The 24,240-nt window shown below is 37.8% G+C and overlaps 1 protein-coding gene across 2 annotated transcripts in view; it reads left to right on the top strand.

Annotated features, from left to right (window-relative positions):
* PPP3CC (protein phosphatase 3 catalytic subunit gamma) overlaps positions 1–23,711 on the top strand; it is a 117,561-nt gene extending 93,850 nt beyond the window's left edge. Inside the window, exons 11-14 of one of the 2 annotated variants that reach the window (XM_049865222.1) lie at positions 11,596–11,677; positions 12,252–12,349; positions 18,468–18,497; positions 19,671–23,711. In XM_049865222.1, coding sequence (XP_049721179.1) covers positions 11,596–11,677; positions 12,252–12,349; positions 18,468–18,497; positions 19,671–19,855 — 395 coding nt within the window. In that variant the 3' untranslated portion in view covers positions 19,856–23,711. The remainder of the gene's footprint in view (positions 1–11,595; positions 11,678–12,251; positions 12,350–18,467; positions 18,498–19,670) is intronic. The other variant, XM_049865223.1, reaches the window with a different exon arrangement.
* Positions 23,712–24,240: the final 529 nt, after the last annotated feature.

Here is a 24,240-nt window from a genome sequence, read left to right as displayed (position 1 = left end):
GAGTCCAGAAGAACTAGATGGTGCCCAGCTACAACCAATGACTGCCCTGTCAGGGAACACAGCAGAGAACCCCTGAGGGAGCAGGAGAGCAGGGGGATGCAGACCTAAAATTCTTGTAAAAAGACCAGACTTAATGGTCTGACTGAGACTAGAAGGACCCCAGAGGTCATGGTCCCCAGACCTCTTAGCCCAAGGCAGGAACCATTCTTATAAGCCAACTCTTTAGACAGGAATTGGACTGGACTATGGGATAGAAAATGATACTGGTGAGGAGTGAGCTTCTCGGATCAAGTAGACACATGAGACTGTGTGGGCAGGTGCTGTCTGGATGGGAGATGAGAGGGCAGAGCGGCTCAGAAGCTGGCCGAATGGACACAAAAATGGAGAGTGGAGAGGAGTGTGCTGTCTCATTACGGGGAGAGCAACTAGGAGTATATAGCAAGGTGTATATAGATTTTTGTTTGAGAGACTGACTTGATTTATAAACTTTCACTTAAAGCACAATAAAAATTAAAAAAAAAAAATTGGCCATATACTGGGTTAAAGGCAACTCTCAGTGTATTAAAACCGTAAGGACTATGTGTTCTCTAATCATATGCACATGCAGTTAAGATATAAATGGATAATAAAAAGATAACTAGAACACCCCTCTATGTAAAGAAATGTTAAAATGTATTTAATAACCCATAGACCAAATAACAAGTCACAATGAAAATTAGAAAACATTTTGAACTGAATATAAATTAAAAGTAGTACATATTAAAACTTCTGGGATGCATCTAAAGCCCTGCTTAGAGAAAAAATTAGAGCCTTAAATGCATGTATATTGGAAAAGAAAGGTAGAAAATGAGCATACATCTCAAGAAGTTAGCAAAAGGCTGGCTAGCACATTAAACCTAAAGAAAGTAAAAGTAATAAAATAAAAAATTATGAGCAGTATTAACAAAACAGAAAACAAAATACAGCACATAGGAGCAGCAAAACCAAAAAACGCTCTTTTGAAAAAACTAAAATTGGTAAACCCCTGGTAAGACTGATCAAGAAAAAAAGAGAAGAAAAAAATAATCAACGCCAGTACTGAAAAGGTTACATCACTACAGTTCCTATGGACATTAAGAAAATAACAAGGAAATAAATTTACACCAGTAAATTTTAAAACTTAGATAACATGGATAGATTCCTTGAAAAATATACCTTATCCAAACTAACACAATATAGAAAATCTTGACAATCCTGTACCTACCAGGAAATAGGAGCTGTAATTTAAAACTGTCCTAAAAAGAAAAAGCCAGGTAGAGATAGCCTCACCAACGAATTCCGCCAAACATTTAAGAAATAACACTAATTTTATGCAAACTCTTCCTGGGAATAAAAAAGACGAAATGCTCCTGAATTCATTAAATGAGGCCCATATAACTATGATATTAAAACCTGACAAGGACATTAACATAGATGCAATGATCCTAAATAAAATATCAGCAAGCTGAAACTCATAATAAAAAGAATAATATCTCCCAACCAATTTGGGTCTATTCCAAAAACACTATAAATTTAACATTCAAAAGTCAATCAGTACACACTAATGTAAAATGTTAACAATAGAGGAAACTGTGTGTGGGTTATATGGGAATTCTGTACTATCTTCACACCTTTTCTGTAAATCTAAAACTATTCTCCACCACTTGTCTGTCAGTTTGTCATACTGGGTGACTTAAGTATTGCTGTGATGCTGGAAGCATCAATACAGATGGTACTGAAGGAAGAATTACAACCTGCACTGAAGGCATTGACAAAAAACAAGACTCCAGGAATTGACAGAATATCAACTGAGATATTTCAACAAATGGATGCAGCACTGGAAGCACTCACTCGTCTATGCCAAGAAATTTAGAAGACACCTACCTGGCCAACCGACTGGAAGAGATGCGTATTGTGCCCATTCCAAAGAAAGGCGATCCAACAGAATGTGGAAATTGAACTATATCATTAATATCATATGCAAGTAAAATTTTGCTGAAGGTCATTCAAAAATAGTTGCAGCAGTACATCGACAGGGAACTGCCAGAAATTCAAGCCAGATTCAGAAGAGGATATCATTGCTGATGTCAGATGCATCTTGGCTGAAAGCAGAGAATACCAGAAAGATGTTTACCTGTGTTTTATTGACTGTGCAAAGGCATTCGATTTATGTGGATGATAACAAATTATGGATAACATTGCAAAGAATGGGAATTCCAGAACACTTAATTATACTCACATGGAACCAAGAGGCAGTTGTTCGAACAAAGCAAAGGGGTACTGCATGTTTTAAAATCAGAAAAGGTGTGCATCAGTGTTGGATCTTTTCACCATACTTATTCAGTCTGTATGCTGAGCAAATAATCTGAGAAGCTAGACTATATGAAGAAGAATGTGGCATCAGGATTGGTGGAAGACTCATTAACAACCTGTGATATGCAGCTGACACAACCTTGCTTGCTGAAAATGAAGAGGACTTAAAGCACTTACTGATAAAGATAAAAGACTGCAGGCTTCAGTATAGATTTAACTTCAACATAAAGAAGTCAGAAATCCTCACAACTGGACCATGATAAATGGAGAAAATATTGAAGTTGTCAGGGATTTCATTTTACTTGGATCCACAATTAACACCCATGGAAACAGCAGTCAAGAAATCAAATGATGGATTGTGTTGGGCAAATATGCTGCAAAAGACCTCTTTAAAGTGTTAAAAAGAAGGATGTTACCTTGAAGACTAAGGTGTGCCTGACCCAAGCCATGGTATTTCGGTCGCCTCATATGCATGCAAAAGGTGGACAATGGATAAGGAAGACTGAAGAAGAATTGATGCCTTTGAATTATGGCTTTGGCAAAGAATATTGAATATACCATGGACTACCAGAAGGATGAACAAATCTGTTTTGGAAGAAGTACAGCCAAGGATGCTCCTTAGAAGCAAAGATGACGAGACGTCGTCTCACGTACTTTGGATATGTTATCAGGAGGGACCAGTCCTTGGAGAAGCACATCATGCTTGGTAGAGGGTCGGTAAAAAAAAAAAAAAAATGAACCCTCAGTGAGATGAATTGACTCAACGGCTGCAACAATGGGCTCAAACATAGCAATGATTGTGAGGACGCTGCAAGAACAAGCAGTGTTTTGTTCGGTTGTACATAGGGTCTCTGTAAATTGGAACCAATTTGACAGCACCTAACAACAACAACAAAACTATTCTAAAATAAAAATGTTACTTTAAAAAAATCAGTTTAGCTAGCAAGCAACCATCTAAGATGCATACATTGGTCTCAACCCACCTGAAGCAAAAGAGAAGAACAACAAAGACACAAGGTGAATATGAGCCCAGGAGACAGAAAGGGCCACATAAACCAGAGACTCCATCAGCCTGAGACCTGAAGAACTAGATGGTGCCCAGCTACCGCCAATGACTGCCCTGACAGGGAACACAACAGAGAATCCCTGATGGAGCAGGAGTACAGTGGGATGCAGATCTCAAATTCTCGTAAAAAGACCAGGTTTAACGGTCTGACTGAGACTGGAGGGACCCTGACCGTCATGGTCCCTGGACCCTTTGACGCCCAAGATTGGAACCATTTCCGAAACCAACTCTACAGAGAGAGATTGGCCTGGACTATAAGACAGACAATGATGCTGGTGAGGAGTGAACTTAGTGGCTCAAGTAGATTCATGAGACTATGTGGGCGACTCCTGTCTGGTGGCAAGATGAGAAGGAAGAGGGGGACAGGAGCTGGTTGAATGGACACAGGGAATACAGTGTGGAGGGGAGGAATATGCTGTTTCATTAAGGGGAGAGCAGCTGGGGGTGCATGGCGGGGTTTGTATGGCTTTTTGTATGAGAGACTGACTTGATTTGTAAAGTTTCACCTAAAGCACAATAAATAATTTTTTTAAATCAGTTTAATTCACTGCGTAAACAGAATAAAGGGAGAGAGATCATATTTCAGTAGATGCTGAAGCACCATTAGATAAAATTCATCTTTCGTTCACAGTAGATCTCTTAACAAACTAGATTTAGAAAGAAATTTCTTTAATCTGACAGAGTATCTATACACATTTATGACATATATGTCAGAGTATCATGTAGCAAACATTTATGAAATGTTAAGACGTTTTCCTTAGTGATGATTGGGAACCAGAGAAGGATGCCTGCTATCTCGTAGCCAATACAATAAAACAAGAAAAAGTAATACAAGATATAAAGATTGGAAAGGAAGAAACAAAACTATCACTATTTATAGATTATATGAATATATACAAAGAAAATTTAAAAGAATCTATAGATAAATTATTAGAATCAATGAGTCCATGTTACAGAGCTGCTGGATACAGTCAATAATCAAAACTCTTGTATTTCTGTTTATCAGCAACAAAATGGAATTTTTGAAAAGATGTCATTTATAATATCATACCTATCAGTAAACTGACAAGTGATGTGTGATGCCTCTAAGCAACAAATAATAAAACATTATTAGAGAAATTAAAACAGATCTAAATAAATGGAAAGAAATATGTTCATGGATTATAGGAATCTAAATATTGTAAAGATGCAGATTTTTCCCAGATTAATCTGTAGATTCAATGCAAAGTCAGTCAGATCTTAACAGGCTTTTTTCTTTTTTTAAAACTTGACCATCTGGCCCTAAAATGTGTATGGAAATGCAAATGATTGATTCTAAAATTAATATTGAAAAAGTTTAACTCTTAAAGAAGGATAAGGTGTTAAGGTTTGGCTCTATAAAATGTCATGATTTACTATAAAGCTAGAGTAATTAGACTTACTGGTGCAAGAACAGACAAGCAGGCCAATGAAACAGAATTGAGAATCTGGAAATAGATCCACACATATACGGACGCTTAATTTATGGCAAAGGTGGCACTGCAGAACAGTAGGAAAATGATGGCGTTTTCAATAAATGGTTTGGGGATATCTATTTGAGAAAATAAAAACCTCAACCCTATTAAATTAAAAGTTAAATTGCAGGCAGACTTGTAGATTCAAACATGAAAGGCAAAACAATAAAGCATCTAGGCAATAATTTAGTGTGTCTTCATGACCTTCGGGTAGAAGAAAATTTCTTAAACAGAACACAAAAAGTACTGACCATACTGGAAACTAATAATAAATTGGACTACGTTAGAAGAAAGAACTTGTGTTTATCAAAAGACTCTCTTAAGGGTGTAGAAAGATGAGTGGAGTGGATGTTTGCAACATAACCAACAAAGGCTCATTTGCAGTATATTTACAGAACTACAGATCATTAAGATGAGACTTGCACAGGCACGGAAAAGAAGATACCCAAATGGCCAACAAAAATATGAAAAGATATTAAAATACATTGGTAATCATGGGCATCCAATTAAAACCACAATGGAATTATACTACCCACCCACCAGATTGGCTAAAATTAAAGATGGTTAATACAGAGTATCAGCCAGGATATGGAGCAGCAAAAGTGTAAATTGATGCAACCACTTGATTAGATAATGCTAAACTGTTATCCAAAGTTGAGCATAGACATACCCTGTAACTCGGCATTCTAATCTTAGGAGTATACTTAATAGAAATATGTGCACATGTGCAACCAAGAGAGATGTACAGGAGTATTCATAGCAGCCTAGTTCATAATAGCCAAAAATTGAAATCAGTCCAAATGGCCATTGACAGTAAAAAAGATACTTGTGTTATATTCATATAGTGGAATAGTATACAGTAGGGGGAAATGAATGAACTATAGCAGTAGGGAACATTTGGATGAAGCTTACAAACATAATGTTGAGGAAAAGAAGCCAGACCCCTCCCCCCAAGATACATACTTGATTGTTCCAATTATATAAAGTTCAAAAACACTGAAAACTGCAGGGTTTATGGATGCATGTATACATAGTAAAAAAATGATTTCAGTAAGAGTCAAGAGAATGATTTACTTTGGGGGAGGGAGGCTATAATTATTAGGAGGGTCCCAAGTGGGACTTTTAGGATGCTGGTAATGACCTGACCCAAGTGATGGTTATATGTGCATTTACTTTTTAATAAATCACTGAGTTATACCTTTGTGCATTATTCTGTATGTTTATTATACTTCACACTAGAAAGGGTTAAAAAAAAGTTATAAACCTACAAAAACAAATTTTCATAGGAATTTTTGGGAGCTAAACAAACTAGTTTTACTAATTTAGCTGACTGAGGAAAGCTAAAGCCCGATTTGGCAATGTGGAATGCTGAGATATAACCCAGTGTCCTCCACAGAATCCTCAAAAGGCAAAGAATGGACAGCACCAATTGCTATGATTGGGGTCTGATGGGGGCAGTGAGCTGAAATAAGAAGACTGGGTGAAAGCCATTTGAAAGACAGCTGAAGTTCTAGTTGCCACTGGGCAATTGTCTTTTCCTCAGGTCTGGAGAGTAATATCTAATATATGTAAAACCAAATGGTTTCTGAACGGGAGATACAAATGAAGGTTTCAATACCTTACTAAAAACAGGTGAATTAAGTGACCATATGTGGACTCATTACTGATATCAAGAATTCCCTAATAATGGCCCACCCTAATCACTCTGTGTAAAGCTTAAAGTCAACACCCTCCACCCACCAACTCAAAAAGATCCTTAGTCCCTCAGTCTTAATCATGAGCAAACACCAAGACTTATCAGATACTTAAGGAACGTCTCTGTGAGAGAAAAAAAACAGCAAAAAGCAACTTAAGTGAACTGGAATTCTGAGGGAAATATAAAACTTAAATAAGGAAAAACTATAATATCCTCAGAAAGATAATAGAAGATATAGAATCCTTTAAACTAAAACATACTGCTATTTTAAAAAGGAACATTCAGAAAAGCAGAAAGCTCTTGAAAATTAAAAAATTGCAGAAATAAAAAACTCAATAGCCTTTTGAAAGATAAAGTTAATGGCATCTCCCAGAAAGTAGAACAAACAGGGATGGAAAATAGGAGAATAAAGATGCTTAGAGGATCAATCCAGGACGTCTAACATCTGAATAGTAGAAGTTCTTAAAAGAGAGTAGAGAGGAAATGAAGGGAAGGAAATCATTCAAGAAAAATTCTTAGAATTAAGGGACATGAAGTCCCTTAGAACTAAGAGAGATGAAGGATCCACCACCTAGAGGAAAACAGACCCACACCAAGGCATAACAGTGTTACAGTACAGAATATGAAGGTTAAGAAAGCTTACTGGGTGAGAGGAGAACCGGTTATATATAAAAGATTGAGAGCTGGAAACAAGTCAGTGGAGCAATGTCTTCAAAATCCTGAAGAAAAAATTTTCTCCGGTAAGAATTCCAGTCAGCCAAACCATCAAAGCCCTGTTGAGACTGGCAAGATCTCAATAAAAATTACCTCCTATGTACCCTTTCTCAAAAACCCACTGGAAAATGTGTTTCACCAAAATCAGAGAAACCAAGCAAGATGAAACAAGAGATCTAGCACAGGAGAGATGAAGGGAAATCCCAGGAGGATGGTGAATGTCGAGCCGTAAATGACAGCTGTGCACCACGTGTAGAGGAAAACAAGTCCAGATTTGAGGAATATAACCTCAAGAGACAAGATATTCTAAGGAAAATCATATCTAAAATCGCTGATAATGTTGTACAGTCTTCTTAATCTGAGGACGAAATGCCCAGTTGAACGTCTCCTGATTCGTATCTGTACTCATCTTGATCATGTACTGATAATGTTTCTCATTTCCCCTTCATTCCCTGCTGCTTGAATCAACTGTGATATTTATTTCACCCCATGAAAGGATTCTGCCTTGATAAACTTCTGAGAACAGGAGGTAGAGCAGGGTGAGCTGGAAGCAGAAAGTATACAGTACTCTTTTTCCTCTGAGCGGATTCCTGCCAGATGTCTGCTTCCCAGACTTTACTCAGGACCTTGCTTACTGACTTCTCCATGAGAGGCCCTTAAAACACTGTGAAGCTGAAGCCAGATTATCCTATTAACCTGCTTCTGTAAATCCTCATCTATTAATGGCAGTATTGCCCTTTCATCACCCAGCTAAGTTTGCCTTGGCTACTTCCTTTGTTTTTTTCTAAAACAACAATTAACGTTGTTTGGCAGTACATTTCATAATTGAAAAGAACTATAAAGAAAAGCAAGAAAATGATGAACTCAAAAGAAGTATGTTACTGGGGGAGGGAGGTTAGATTGGACCATCATTTTGCAAACACCATAGTAAATATTGATTCAAGTAAGAATCATCAATGGATGTTTAATCTGGTGGGGAAATTGTGATCAGAAGCAGGATATTTACATATGGTCTTAGAGCGTCTACCCACAGGTTGCTTATTAGCCTCAAAGAGAAAAAAAAATAGTAACTATACAGTGTAGAAACTAAACACCTTGACCAGGTGATTAAAATTAACCACCACCAAGGGACAGGTGCACGTCAGGTACCTCCTGATACAATGCCCTGAGAAGGACATGTCACTTACGTAGTATTCCAACCAGGGATGCATAACTTAAATCTAATCATGAGAAAACATCAAAGAAATCCCAAAGGAGAAACGTCCTGTTAAACAAAAAGACAGGGAATGGAGGGACTGTATTATTCAAAAATGTCCATGCCATAAAAGACAAAAAACAGTCTAAAGAACTGGAAACTAAAGAGATGTGACAGCTAATTACAATACGTGACCCTAGACCGGATCCTGTGCTGGAAAGAAGAGTATAAGGTAGAAAGGAGTTTATTGGGTCAGTTGACAAGACTGGAATCGAGACAGTAGATTAGATAAAGGTATCATATCAATATTAAATTTAAGGAGGTTGATACCTGTACTGTAGTTATATGAGAACCACACACTATGTTATGTGGTGGTACTGGCAGTGAGAATACACACGGATGTATTCAGGGATAAAGGGCCACAGTGCATGCAACTAACTCTCATATGTTTCAGGGAAAGAAATAATATGAATAATATATAGAGAGATCAAGTAGATGAATTTTAGATAAAGAATATATAGTTCTTTGTACTAATCTTTTAACTTTTCTATAAGTTTGATATTATTTGAAAAGTTAAGGGGAAAAAAAAAGCAAATGCCTAACAATATGTATAGCATGATTTTTTTTTTTTTTTTTAATAAAAAGTCCAGAAAGACTTTGATTAAAACTGATAAGTTTTTTAAACAGTTGTTTCTTCTGGGTGATGCAGTTAGAGGGGTAGAAGAAAGGACTTGGACTACTTACTACTTTTTGTTTTTAATAGTGAAGAGTATTTTCATTGGCTTTTTTGGATTTTTCAGTTGAAAAATGGTGTTGGCTTTCATATCTAGTTTTGACCAGTTACACACTGAGGTTTTAGTGGTCCTTGAGGAGGGCACCTCACCCTCTTATCTACTGCTTATTTTCTACTCTTATCCTCTCAAAACCACAGTGAAGTTCAATAGTTTCTTATAATGTTGAGTGGAAGGAATTGGGAGAAATGAGAAGAAAAAAAAAAAACATTGCCATCGAGTCAGTTCCGACTCACAGCGACCCTATAGGACAGAGTAGAACTGCCCCCATAGAGTTTCCAAGGAGCGCCTGGTGGATTTGAACTGCCGACCTTTGGTTAGTAGCCATAGCTCTTAACCACTATACCACCAGAGTTTCCAGTGAGAAAATAGTTCTCTGCAATTATGAAATAATATTTTCCTTTCTGTAAAGGTGAAACAGATAGCTTACTGCCAGTAGACTATGTGCTTTGGATTCTTCCGCCAGATATAAAGAGGAATTACAGTGCGTGTAATCACCTACATACAATTAGTTGTGACCATGGCACAGAATTTTTCTTTAAGTATGCTGGCTGGTGCATCATCTTATTAGCATGGTTTTCAGTCACTTAGCAAACTGGTCTAAAATTTGGTAGAAAAGCAAAAACTATGCATCTTTATTTCTTTTTCTTCGAATTCACAGGCATGTTATTCCGTTACTTTTACTGAGCATAGTCTGAATTGTTGCACCATGTTCTTAGGATTTGTAAGCTGTTTATTCATTCCATTGTCTGTTTTTGTTCCTTGTTTTCAGCATCATTTGTTCCACAAACAATATCTTTTTCGTTGCCTAGTTTTATGTTCATGATCTGTGGGGATAGAAAATGTTGGATAGCAATAAATATGAATTAATGTAAAATTATAAACTTTTAAGAAATGGCAAAAACTCCTGACAGACAAAATCTGTGATTTAGTCCTACCATGATGCCAAGGATGTCTCTTAGAAGCTGATAAAGACAATAACCTACCTCTTTCATTGCATTTCACGTTGATTTTTTTTTTCTCTTCCATGTAAATTTAAATCTTTCTTCTCATATTTCTATTTCATCTTCTTGTTTCTTGGTGTCTCTTCTCCCTGAAGATCACTACATTTCAAGCTATCAGAAAGGTACCCGACTAAAATGTGCTAAGAGCTTAATACTCACTGCCTGTACCACCACAGTCTCTTAGTTAGACACTTTTTAGTTGGTAGTTGAATAATTCAAGACAGACTCTCCATCCTCCCTTTCTGTTTTACGGTAAATGTTTTGTATGAAGCTGCTGTATGACCCCTCAGAGTATTGACAGCTGGAGGGTGAGGAAGGAGAGGCCATGTTTCTTTCTCTGACTTTTGAATGCCATCACCTGGTGCATGCCTAAATCTTAGCTTCTCATGTGTGGGCTATTTCCTGAATCTTAGCTGAGAAAAGGACACAAAGTCTTGCGTTAACTGTCTTGCATTAACTTTTTTGATGTCACTTTATAAAATACCTTACCCATCCTCGTAATTTGTACCTATAGTAGAAAAAAAAAAAATTTTTTTTTTAATAGTAGAAAACAAGGAGCCCTGGGGGCACAGTGGTTAAGCGCTTAGCTGCTAACTGAAAAGCTGGTGGTTTGAAACCACCAGCAACTCTGCAGGAGAGAGTTGTGGCTGTCTGCTTCTGTAAAGATTACGGCCTTGGAAATCCTATGGGGCAGTTCTACCCTGTCCTATAGGGTCACTATGAACTGGAATCGACTCCATGGCAACAAGTTTTGTTTTGTTTATAATAGAAGATAACTCACCGGGATGTGAGTAAGTGAGGATTAACGTATGAAAACAACCCCCATTAAGTTCAGGAGAGCTAGCTGTACATTGAGTTTACACACAGAAGAAAACCGCTCGAATGATCACTTGCTGTTTGGCAGGCCAAACTTTGCATACTAACGTGACCCACAGCATTCTCAGAAGAGATCTTTGCTATAGCAGCTGTGTTTGTGTGCGGTTTCTTTACATGTGCATATTTCATTCCTCGCTGTGTTCTACTTTTCAGAACCACAAGTAGGTTCCTATCTCTGATAGATCCGCCGAGTCTGTCTTTTTTGTGGCTTCTCCATTTTTTACTTCATCCTTTTTCTATTCTACGTTTATTTTCTCTTGTTCCTTAGAACTTCCTGAGATTTTTGTTTGTTTAAATAAATTCAGGCCTTGATTTCTTTTTGTAAAAACAACAGTTTCTTTAACTTAAATAAGATACTTGATCCTGAATTTGTAAAAACCAGCCTGCGAACACGTTCCTTTAATTCACTTATTCTTTGTATTCTCCAAGGAGGCACGACAGTCCGTAAGGAGATCATCAAGAATAAAATCAGAGCAATTGGGAAGATGGCACGAGTCTTTTCAATTCTTCGGTAAGGAAGAGCCTGGCGTTACAGCGTTCAGGAAAAGCATTCAGAACTTTTCTTTTTTTCAAGTTGGAATTTAGGATTGGAATTGCTAGTCTTCATGTCAAGTGCCGATTGAATCACACCTACCTGTTAACGTGACTAAAACATTCTGGCAAACGTTTATTTGGCACTAGCTTAAAGTAGTGAGTGTAGTGGGTTAGTGTAGATTTTGGAGCCAGATTTCTTAGCTGTGTGATCTTGGACTTAACCTCTATGCCTCAGTTTCCTCATCTGTAAAATTGAGATAATAATGGAACCTACCTCCAGGTTTTAGGAGGATTAAATGGGATAATATATAGGAAACATTAGAAAAGTACCTGGCAACTATGTGCATCTTATTGAAAAGCAAGAACTGACTGATTGTTTAAAACGGAAATATTTACAGAATACATCCCTTTCCTTGAGTCAGGGAAGGGATAAGGAGTAGGAAAATCTTCCATCTCTGTGATTTTTTTCTTAACTTCCTTCAAGTATCTTCTTGAATTGCTGAATGGTGGGCCCCCTGGCATTAATCCAGGGTTTTGATTTTCCTTTGCAGGGAAGAGAGTGAGAGTGTGCTGACTCTCAAGGGCCTGACTCCTACTGGTACACTCCCTCTGGGTGTCCTCTCAGGAGGAAAGCAGACTATTCAGACAGGTGAGTATGAGAAATGCTCTTTTCTTGGAAGGTGTCTTCCTGTTATCTGACAGTCAACGTATATTAAAAATTGGGACTTCTTTCAGTAAGTGATATTGGAGCAGTTGAATATCCATATGGAGAAAAACGAATCTTGGCCTTTCCCTCTCTATATACATAAAAAATTAATTCAAAATTGGTTATAACTTAAATATAAAAGGTAAAACAATAGAATTCCTAGAAGAAAGTATGGAGAATAGTTGCTGGAATAGACGGAGAGTCCTTAATAAGACACAAAAAGTGCTAGCTTAAAAGAAAAAAAACCAATAAACTGCATTTCATTAAAATGAAGAACTTCTGTTCACAAACGTACTGATTAAGTAGGGAAGAGGCAAACTACTAACTGGGAGATTTTTGCAATGTACATATCTGACAAAGAACTTGTATTCATAATATATAAAGAACTCCTACAATGCAATAAGAAAAGACAAACCATCGATTAAAAAAAATGTTCAAAAGACTTTAACAGGCACTTCACAAAAGAGGATATCAAAATGGCCAATAAGTATATGAAAAGATGCTTAATATAGTTACTCATCTGAGAAGTGGCTTTTAAAACCACAGTGAGATACCACTACATATCCACTAAAAAAAACACTAGAACGGACAAAATTTAGAAGTCTGACAATACCTAGAGCTAGTAAGGATGTGGAGAACTGGAATTGTCATACAGTGCTGATGGGCTTGTAAATTGGTTCAACCACTTTGGAAAACTGTTGAGCAGTAAAGCTATGACCCAGAAATTTCGCACCTGGTATATATCCAGGGGAAATTAGTGCATGTGTCCACCAAAGGATTTGTATGCAAGTGTTTGCTGTAGCTTTCTTTATTCATATTAGCCCAAAATTGGAGAAAAAAAAAAAAAAGACTATCAATAGGAAAATAGATAAATTGTGTTGTATTTATACAATGGAATGCTACTCAGCTATTAGAAAAACACATTATGGATACATGCAACGACATAACGAATGTCACAGATACCGCAGTGAACTATACAAGCCAGACACAAAAGAACACAGGCTGTCTAATTACATGGTGTTCAAGAACAAGCAAACTAATCAATGGTGTAGAAGTCAGATTATGGTTCCTCTAGTGGATGAATATTGACTGGGAAAGGGCACAAGGAACTTCTGGACTGCTAGAAATATTCTATATCTTGATCTGGATTATATTTACAAGTATGTATAAACCCATTGCCATCGAGTCAATTCCAACTCATAGCAACCCTACAGGACAGAGTAGAACTGCCCCATAGGGTTTCCAAGGAGCGCCTGGTGGATTCAAACTGCTGACCTTTTGATTAGCAGCCATAGCTCTTAACCACTGTGCCACCAGGGTTACATATATAAAAATGTATCAACCTGTATACTTCATATTTGAGCATATGCCTTATTTTTGCCTTATTTTTATATGTTTTATGCCTTAATTAAAACATTTTGTTGTTGTTGGAGTTTTCAATAAGAGAGATAGCCTGCAGCCACCATCACCTCTTCAACCAGAGTATCGGTTCTAAAAATGATGCGGGAGCTGACTTCTAAGGAGAGGGCCTTATGGGATCCTGGAATGAAAAGATTGCTGTTTGTCAGAATAAACGTAGATCTGGTCAGATAAGGAAAGGAGACTTAAGATTACATCATGGGATGCCTAGTTCTAGGCGTGAGAACTGGAGTTGAAGCATTAATATCTTCAACTAATGTTTTACTGCTTTTTTGCCCCTTTCCTTAAATTGTTTCAATTTGGTTTTTTGTTTGTTTTTGCTTTTTCCCCATGTCATTCTGCCACTTACAGGAATCCTTTGCTTTTTGTGGAAATTTCGCTGCCATTGACTAGTAGGAACAAGCTCATTCTTTCCTTTTTATAGAATTGAATTCCTCCTTCTCTTCCAAATTGAATGCTGGAATGTTGGCATTTAGCTGTTTAGAAGGGAGAGTTAACATCTTCTCTTTGGAAGTATAAAGTTTATTTTCTTAATTTCTGTAGAAATAGAAAAGCACAGTAAGCTATTTCAGATTGAATTTTTTCTCTCAACTGTGCAGTTTTAGCAAGTAAAATACTTTTCCATCATTATTTTGCATAGTAATTAGTCATGTAAGATATTCTGAGAGCAGCATCTACAAGTTCCAACAAGGGTATTTTAGAGTAATAAGGAAGTAATCTGGATAAAGGAAAAAAAAAAATGTGCTACAGCATACTTACTTGAAAAGTTTTGAAAACTTGCTGAGCCACAAAGTTGTCATTTTAAGATAAAACCAGTGTTTTTCTAGACCTTTGAAACTGCAAATTTGCAAATCTGGGATTAGTAACAGAGAATTTTATAGATGTGTCTTTTGGGGATTTATTTGGTTTTAATTCTTGGTCTACCTTCTGTTTTCAGTCCCAAAGGTATCCGGCTTCTCTTTATTCCTGATTCGAATATGAGTGTTACAGTAAAAACAGTATTGTTTATGGGTACTAAGAAACTGATAGAAATTTTCAGGAATGTGCGAAAAGAACAAAACTAAAGCTGGAGCTAACTTTTTAGAGCCTCTTATTCTCTCTTGTTGATTGACAGAAACTGAATTTACTTTGTTATTTTCACATCAGAGTCTCAGTTCCACAAGTTCATTGGCAAACTGGTACATTAGCTTAAAAAGCTCTTTTATTGTTCATATAACTTTGCTTAAAGAACTTTCAGCCAACAGTATCCCATATGGCCTTATAACATATGTTCCTATATGCCCCAACTTACTCCAGGAAGAATTTGAATGAGGGACAATATACAGACAACACAGCGAAGTAAAATAAATATGCTTGGAAATTGGGACACAAAGGGAAAAAAAAAGCCAACAGTCAGCCACAAATTTGACTCCAAGCTTCCTAGTCACCAATATAAAAGAGGAAAGCCAAGAACAGAACAAAATTCACAAAGACCATGGGATAAAAGCAGATCAGTTATAAATTGGACTACATCAAAATTAAAGACTTTCGTGCTGCAGATGTTACCTTCGAGAAAGTGAAAATGCACAGAATGAGAGAAAATATTTGCAAATCATATATCTGATAAGGGATTAGTATCAGGAATATAGAAGGAGCTTTTACAGCTGAATAAAAAAAGACAAATAACCCCATTAAAACCTGGATAAAGGACATAAATAGACATTTTTCCAAATAAGACATACAAATGGTCATAAGCATCATTAGCCAAGTCGATTCCGAGTAATGGTGACCCACGTGTGCGCAGTGGAGAACTGTTCCCTAGGGTTTTTCAAGCTATGATCTTTCAGGAGCAGATTGCCAGGCCTGTCTTCTGAGGCACCTCTGGGTGGGTTCAAATCATCAACCTTTCGGCTAGTAACCAAGGGGTTAACAGTTCATACCTCCCAGGGACTCTATCTTTAGCCATTAAACCCATTGCCGTGGTGTCAACTCTGACTCATAGCAACCTTATAGGACAGAGTAGAGCTGCCCCATAGGGCTTCCAAGGCTGTAATCTTTATAGAAGCAGACTGCCGTGTCTTTTCTCCTACTATTAGCTATTTAGGGAAATGTAAATCAAAACCACACTGAGATACCACTTCACACCCACTGGGGTGGTTATAATAAAAAAAAGACAGATAATAACAATTGCTGGCAAGAATGTGGAAAAATTGGGAACCTCATACACCGGTGGGTATGTAAAATGGTACAGCCCCTTTGGAAAACAGTCTGGCAACTCTTCAAACTATTAAACATAGAGTTACCATATGACCCAGCAATTCCACACCTAGTTATATACCCAGAAAAATGAAAACGTGTCCACAAGTTTTTGTATGCAAATGTTCATAGCAGCATTCTTCATAATAGCCAAAAAGTAGAGATAACCCAATAAGTAAACAAAATTGTGGTATATCTATACAATGGAATATTATTTAGCCATAAAAAATAATGAAATACTGATTCATGCTTCAACATGAATGAACCTTGAAAACAATATGCTAAGTGAAAGAAACCAGTCACAAAGGATCATATATAATATGATTTCATTTATCTGAAATGTCCAGAATAGTCAAATCTAATAGCCCCGCGGGCGTAGTGGTTAAGTGCTATGGCTGCTAACCAAAGGGTCTGCAGTTCGAATCCACCAGGCGCTCCTTGGAAACTCTATGGAGCAGTTCTACTCTGTCCCATAGGGTCGCTAGGAGTCGGAATTGACTCGACGGCACTGGGTCTGGGATAGAGACAGAAGGTAGCTTGCTGGTTGACTAGGGTTGAGGGTGGGGGCTGTAAGGCAGGGAGGTGGGAAGTGAGGGCTAGTGGATAGGAGTTTCTTTTTGAGGTGATGGAAAATGTTCTAAACACAGATTGTGATGATAGTTGCACAACTCTGTGAATATACTAAAACCATTGAATTGTACACGTCAAACGGTTGAGTTTTAGAGTATGTGAATTATATCTCAATAAAGGCGTTAAAAAGAGAAAAAACCAGCTACTCAGTTTTATATGACTTTTTTATAGTGTCCCTCACTGCAGACTGATATCATTCATATCTGCCCTATTGCAAAAAGCAATTCTAGAAGGGCCCCAGAACGATGTAATGCTAGTTCACACTTTACCACAAAGCTTTTAAACTCTCATTAGACCGACACTCTGTATACAATTTCAGGCAATGCTTTGTGCCCCACTTCCTACCAGTCACGTCTGTGATGTTCTGTCAGAATGCGCTGTGGTTTTCTTGTGAAGTGTATTTTTCCATTTGAGATTAGAGAGGGCGTAACATTGCTTTAATATGTGCTTATGTATGGTTGGCAAAGTAGGCACTTGATAAGTTAATGCCAAGTATCCATTTTCCACATTGTGTTAGGAAGTTAACTTTTCAGTTCTTACCAGTTTCTCTTCTTATATTGATCTGTGAAGCCTAGGAACAGCCAACAGTTCTGCTCATTCTTCTTCCCTGCCTTCTTTAAGAAAACTGGTATTGGATTAACTGACAGGGTTCTCCTAAGAGATCTTTCTTTCTACAGCCTATAACCTTTTCATATATTAGGGTTTTTACTGTCTGAAAAACAGGATGCAAAGAAGTTTTTACCTGTCAGTGCTAATTTTTAAATTGCCTACTTTTCCATCACACTGAGGAAGAGAGGGCCTTCTTTAGTAATGGGTCTGCCCTTTCACATAGTGAATGGAGGCTATATGGGCTGGAAATGTCAGCCTCTGCTTTATCTCTACTCCCAGATGGTACATGAACTTGCATCTGGAATTGCCAAGTAGCCCTGGTGGCGCAGCACTTAAGGGCTCTGCTGCTTGCTGAAAAGTCAGAGATTCAAACCTACCAGCCACTCCACGGGAGACAGATGCGGCAGTCTGCTTCCATAAAGATTAAAAAAAAAAAGATTACAGCCTTGGAAACCCTATGGGACAGTTCTCCTCTGTCCTATAGCACCACTTTGAGTCAGGTTTGGGTTTTTTTTTTTTTTTTTAATGCCTTTGCCAGTTTAGTATTCCACCTCCTGCTAAGAAATAACCCTCACTTGTAAAACCCATTTTTCTCTCTTTCCAAATGCCAGTCTGTTATTCAAGGATAGTTTGTGTTTTTTTAATAATTAAAAAAGACAGTTGGATCCTACATGAGAGCAATAAGAAGTAGTTTTAAATAAGTTCTTTTTTTTTAATAGGACTCGGCAGCAGCTCACTTAACACCATCTGAGCTATTCTAAACTAAAGAACAGTGGTGATCTTAAATTATTTGATTTGATGAGTTATTTCGATATGTGGCTATCAAGACATTAAATTAGCAGCTGGCTGTTTCAAGTGAGGAAAGCAGCATAATTCCTTGTTTCTTCTAATCAGCTTGACCGACCCAGTGTCTTAGCTATAGCTGTTAGCCAAAAGATTCCCATGCCACTGGAAGTGTGGGAGACCTTGGAAACTCTCCCCACCTCCCATTCCACCCCAATTCAGTTTCTTGCAGTAACCCTCTGGCTTCTTTAGTGGACATTTATTATGGATGGAGAGAGGCTAAAAGGTGGGGCCCTGGGGTATCTGTGCTGGCAGCAGTGCTGTTGGTTTACTCACTCATTTTCTGTCTTCATTTTTGCATGCCACTGCTCCTGCCCTCTTACAGCCACAGTAGAAGCCGTAGAGGCCCGGGAAGGTATGGCCGTACTTCTCTGATAGATGTGGTCCTATGTCTGTCTTACTAGTTTTAAAAAGCTTTATCAACAGTTTGAAATCTTTTATTATTGCATCACCAGAACTGTAACAGTGAGAAAAGGCATAGACGTTTCTAGGCATGTTCACAAAGCAAGGATTTCCTTTGTGTATTGTGTTTGTATTCCTTTGAATGACCCTCACTGGGGCTAGAGTCCTTTCTGGGCTCTATCAGCTTTAATGCCCTTGGCTGAAGCTTAAGCAGCTGGTCATGAGGGGTCAAGTAGTTTAATTCTAAATCCCTTCCATATGCACGAGACATCCATTTGATTACACAAGATTCAAAACAGGTCAACCTCTATCTAATGATTCTAAAGGACATCAAGAGTAAAGGCATAAGTGGAAGGAATTTAGTTCGATTCATTTCTGAGGTTGCCCTAAGGCAGTCAAGCTAAATTATCTTTGTTTCTATGGAAACCTGTCTTAAGTAACAGCTTATCTATGAACTTATGGATGGAAACCATTGAAATGGATAAACTTGTGTTATAAATTTAATTGTCTTGTAGGTAAAGTGGTTCAAAATGTGAATGCCTTTCCTTGACTAATCAAAAACTAAATTAGCAGGAAAATATCTAGAAGCTATTTCAATGGCTTTTCACTTACGTTCAGCTCTTGGTTGTGCAAGATTAAAAAACTGTCCTTTTGAACAGTTTTTTTGTTACTTTTTTGTTAACTCTTACTTTTTTGTGGTCAATGTGGTATTTGTGCATATAGTAACTCTTGTGTGTTTAACTTGTTCTATTATTCTAGTGTTGCCTCTTTTTTCCTAGAATTGAGCACGTTTCTGGCCCATAAAAGAAACTCTTTCTCACATGTATTGAGTCTAATAAGAACTTTTTAGCTTTTTGTCAGTATACTTCTGCCATCACTAACCATATTGAGCTTTTATGGAAATTCCTTTCACAGTTTCAGCTGTTTGGGGGGCCTTAAGGAAACAGTAGCTTCAGACCAAGCTAATTCAGTCAAATATGTGCCCATTGCCTTCTCCAGACATGTGCTCCTTAGCCACCCTTCCATGTTTTTCTCTAGGAGGTTGTTATATGCTAAGAAACTTCTGTAAGTTTGTCATTTTGCTGCTTAACTGAGGCCCCCTTCCTCCTTTCCTGTTTTCCTCTAGCCATCAGAGGGTTTTCGCTTCAGCACAAGATCCGGAGTTTTGAAGAAGCCCGAGGTCTGGACCGAATTAATGAGCGGATGCCACCCCGAAAAGATAGTGTACACCCTGATGGGCCAGTGAAATTGGTAACCCCTGTACATCCAAACGCTGTACACAGGAGCGACCCAGGGAAGAAAACCCAGTAGTGGTCAGAATGGCACAGGTGGATCCAAACCTTAAGAACAAATTTTATTTATTTATTATTGGAAAACAAAACAAACTTAAGCAACTTAAACTTGGAGGTGCATTCATAATTGCAGTCTGCATTTATTCTGTAAGAAAGGTGACCGTTTTATAAATTCTTTTAATTTATCTTCAATATATATAAAAAGTACATTTGTGTTTTCTCTTTTTCCCTGATTTTTAGAAAATGATCTGACTGTTGTTGATACATATATGAAGTCTTGTGCTATGAAGATGACCTTCCCCTAATAAAAGGGCCTTAGAAACCACAGCCTTGGGTTTGTGGCATGAACTAATTAACCTTTACTCCTGGTTTTTTGGAAGGTGACATCTTTCATTTAAGATGAATAACTATTCACGTGCTAGAGGTTTGTGGTTGTTTTCTTTTTTTCTTTCTGCTTCGCGGCCATTGAAGAAGGTCTCTTAGATTCAGTGGCTAAACCTGTGGAAAACCTGATTATGGTGGCACTTCTACCTGAATAACCCCAAACCCCGTGATTAATTATAAGGGCCAAGGGAAATGTTTACCATAATAACCTAATTTGTTCTGGACTCTCCATTCCTTTCACTGTGTTCTAGTAAAGTAAATAAAAAATACTAATGAGAGATTTTCTTAGAATTACTTAAAACTTATCCATCTAACCATGGGCCTAATTTGAAAATATCTTTAGAATTTTGGAGGAGAAAGAGACGTTGAAAAAGCTTTAACTGATGACAGATACTTTTGCTTTCGATTTTGAATCACAGGTGACCTACCCCATCTGCAAAGGAAGTTACATTTTCTAAGTATTTTATAAATGCCCTCAGCAGAACCTTAGACAGCAAGAAGTATTTATGCCCTTCTATGAAATCGACTCGACAGCACAGGGTTTTTGGTTTTTTTTTAATGCTGTTGCATGAAATCGACTCGACAGCACAGGGTTTTTGGTTTTTTTTTAATGCTGTTGCACCAGTAATTGCAGCCATTCTCTCCATCTTCCTTCTGATTTTCTGTGTCAGTTTTTCCGAAGTCAACTGGGGCTATGAAAACTGACTAGGGTAGAATGATCTCAGTGTGAGTTGAAAGTCTTGCCAAAGGGCCTTGGATAAGTGAGGATTTCCTGTCTTCTATATCAACCACTAGGATGTTTCTCCATCTTTTAACACTCATTAGATTGAACTATATACGTCATTAGCATATTTTGGAATACCAAAACAAGTATTCATATATAATATTTTGAAAAATCTTCCTTTAGTTTGTTTTTCAAGTCACTAACAACTACTTAAGGAAATTTTGGAGATCCTTAGGCTCCCACTTTTGGCTTAGACTGGTCACGGCACCGTATTTGTTGGTCAGTTCTGCAGTGAATGTGCATATCTGGGCATACTATATCAAAGCATGGAAATGCAAATTTATGGAATTCCTTAATGTCTTTAGGGACATGAGTTTCCAGCATTGAAGCAAGTATCTCAGATAGTAGTGCTTCACGTTGGGACCTTGAAGGAAACTAGAAACCTTCCTCAAAAAAACATAATTTTTATTAGAAGATCGAGGATTTAGCCCACCTGCCTCAGTTTTCCTATACCTTTTGCTAGTAGTTTCCAATTTTTTTTGACAGAGATCAAAGCCCTTCTGGGAACTGGAACCTGGTGGCATAAATTGGGAAACCCTGGTGGCGTAGTGGTTAAGTGCTATGGCTGCTAACCAAAGGGTTGGCAGTTTGAATCCACCAGGTGCACCTTGGAAACTATGGGGCAGTTCTACTCTGTCCTATAGGGTCTCTATGAGTCGGAATCGACTCGACGGCACTGAGTTTGGTTCGGTTTTTGGTTTGGCGTGAATTGCTTTGTTAATAAAAAGTAGGAAGGATATTGTGGAAGGAGATAAGAATCTCTTACTAGGTTGTAAGCAAAACCTATAAAGAAGGGAGAAAAAGTGTTGAGTATCTGTCTTCTTTACTCAGAGGGAATTAATTGCCTGGACAAGCCTCATACTCCTCATCCCCACATCCCAGTATTAGAAAAGATAGTTGTCTTTAGAAGTCTCCCCTATTATGAAAGTCAGGCCTAAGTGACAGATTTCATAGATGAGAATCTCTTATCCCTTTCTCCTTTCATTGGGACTATTGGCAGACATATACAACCCACACAAAGGTAGAAACCATTTTTAAGGGCCTAAGTCCGCAAAAAAAAAAAAAAAATTTTTTTTTTTTAAGTCCGCAGGCCATAGTGAAATAGTTATTACAAATCTTTGTAAGCAAAAAATAATACTTGCTAGTAAAAAAGGTGAACATTTAGGAATGTCTTCATTATAGTCTGTAAAAGTTGTAGTGTGATAAAAGCAAGTTTCCTTGACGGAAGCTTCGCAAAAGGATGTTTTTTACAAGTACCCTTTGTGGTGTTGAGGGATCAGCAGAGGAGAAAGGTAAGAAGTCATGATCCAAGAAAATCTGAGTGAGTTTAAGATAGAGCAACCATAGCTCTTAAAGGGAACTAGGTATGAAAATTCTGTTGAATTCTAAAGGTAAAGGTATTTCTTATGTTCTCTAGAAAGGTAGGGTATGTATTTCCACAGTTTAGAAAGTTGTGTGGTAAATGTGTCTCAATGGTATAAACAAGTTTCTTAAAATGAGACTCTCAATTAATGTACCTACGTATGTATTTGCACCTATGACTCAAAATAGTTTAGAAAGCGTGAACTGTAGGAATACGCTGTAATAACTGCGTTTTCTTCACTTTAGACGTCATTGGAGAATTTTAATATTTTTAATGTTTTAATCTAAACAATAGCTCCCAAGGAGGCTGGATGCCTGCCCTGGGTTTGCTCTAGGACTGCTGCTCCTGCCTGGGGCCATTGTTTCAAGCAAGCAGATACTTTTTTTTTTCCCTAAATTTCATTTATTTTGTTGTTGTTGAGAATATACACAGAAAAACATACACCTAATTCAACATTTTCACAGGTACAATTTAGTGACGTTGATTACATTCTTCAAGTTGTGCAACCATTCTCACCCTCTTTTTCTAAGTTGTTCCGCCCTCATTAACATAAACCCACTGCCCCTTAAGGGTCCTAACTAATCTTTCCTATTGCTGTTGTCAATTTGATCTGATATAGATAGCTCTTAAAAGAGCATAATGCTCAAGCCAGACTTTTTTTTACCAGTTAAGCTAAACTGTTGTTCAGTTTTAAGATGACTTCAGGAGATATTTTTGGTTTAAGGTTTAAAGATCATCTCAGAGCAATGGTTTCAGGGATTCATCTATCCTCCATGGTGCCAGCAAGTCTGGAGTCCATGAGAATTTGAAATCCTTTTCTGCATTTTCTCCCTTTTAATCAGGATTCTTCTGTGGAATCTTTGATCAAAATGTTCAATAATAGTAGCTGGCTACCATCCAGTTCTTCTGGTTTCATGGCAAAGGAGGCAGTTGTTCATGAAAGTAATTAGCTACACATTCCATATCCTGTTCCTATTCTTGAGTCTTCTTCCTCTGTTGCTCCAGGTGAATACAGACCAACTGTCGTACCTTGGATAGCCACTTCCAAGCTGTAAGACCCCAGGTACTACACAGTGAACTAGGAGGTATAACAGAAACACTAAAGACATTATTAGGCCAATTAACTGGGATGTTCCATGAAATCATGACCCTAACCCTCTAAACCAAGGAACCAAATCCCAGGAGAAGTGAAGTCTTGATGCATGCTACAGTATGGATGGAGCTTGAAGACATTATGCGGAGCGAAATAAGCCAATCACAAAAAGACAAATATTGTATGACCTCACTTATATAAGACGACAAGAAAAGGCAAATGTACAGGGACCAAAGTTTATTAGTGGTTACTAGGGGTGGGAGGGAGGAAGAAAAGGGGGGTTAACAATGCTAGAAAAATTGCATTAAGGGTAGGGTTGCACAGCCGATTATTCTAATTGCTGTCAATAAGTTGTACACCTGTAAAAAGTTGAATTGGCAGAAGTTGTATGATCGATATTGTCTTAGTCACCTAGTGCGGCTATAACAGAAAAACCACAGGTGGATGACTTTAACAGAGAAAAGTTTATTTTCTCACAGTAAAGTAGGCTAGAAGTTCAAATTCATTGTCGGCTCCAGGCGAAGGCTTTCTCTCTCTGTCCGCTCTGGAGGATGATCTTTCTCCTCAGTCTTCCCCCGGACTAGGAGCTTCTCTGCGTAGGAACCCCGGGTCTAAAGGACACGCTCTGCTCCCGGTGCTTCTTTCTTGGTGGTATGAGGTTTCCGTGTCTCTCTGCTTGCTTCTTTCTTTTATATCTCAAGGGATTGCCTCAAGACACAATCCAATCTTGAGTCCTGCCTCACTAAGACAACAGCCACCCATCCTTCCTCATTGACATCA

The sequence above is a fragment of the Elephas maximus genome, chromosome 22, assembly GCF_024166365.1.
Source record: "Elephas maximus indicus isolate mEleMax1 chromosome 22, mEleMax1 primary haplotype, whole genome shotgun sequence".
Lineage (NCBI taxonomy): Eukaryota > Metazoa > Chordata > Mammalia > Proboscidea > Elephantidae > Elephas > Elephas maximus.
Note: the sequence above shows the minus strand (reverse complement) of the source record. Positions and strands in the feature narration are given on the sequence as shown.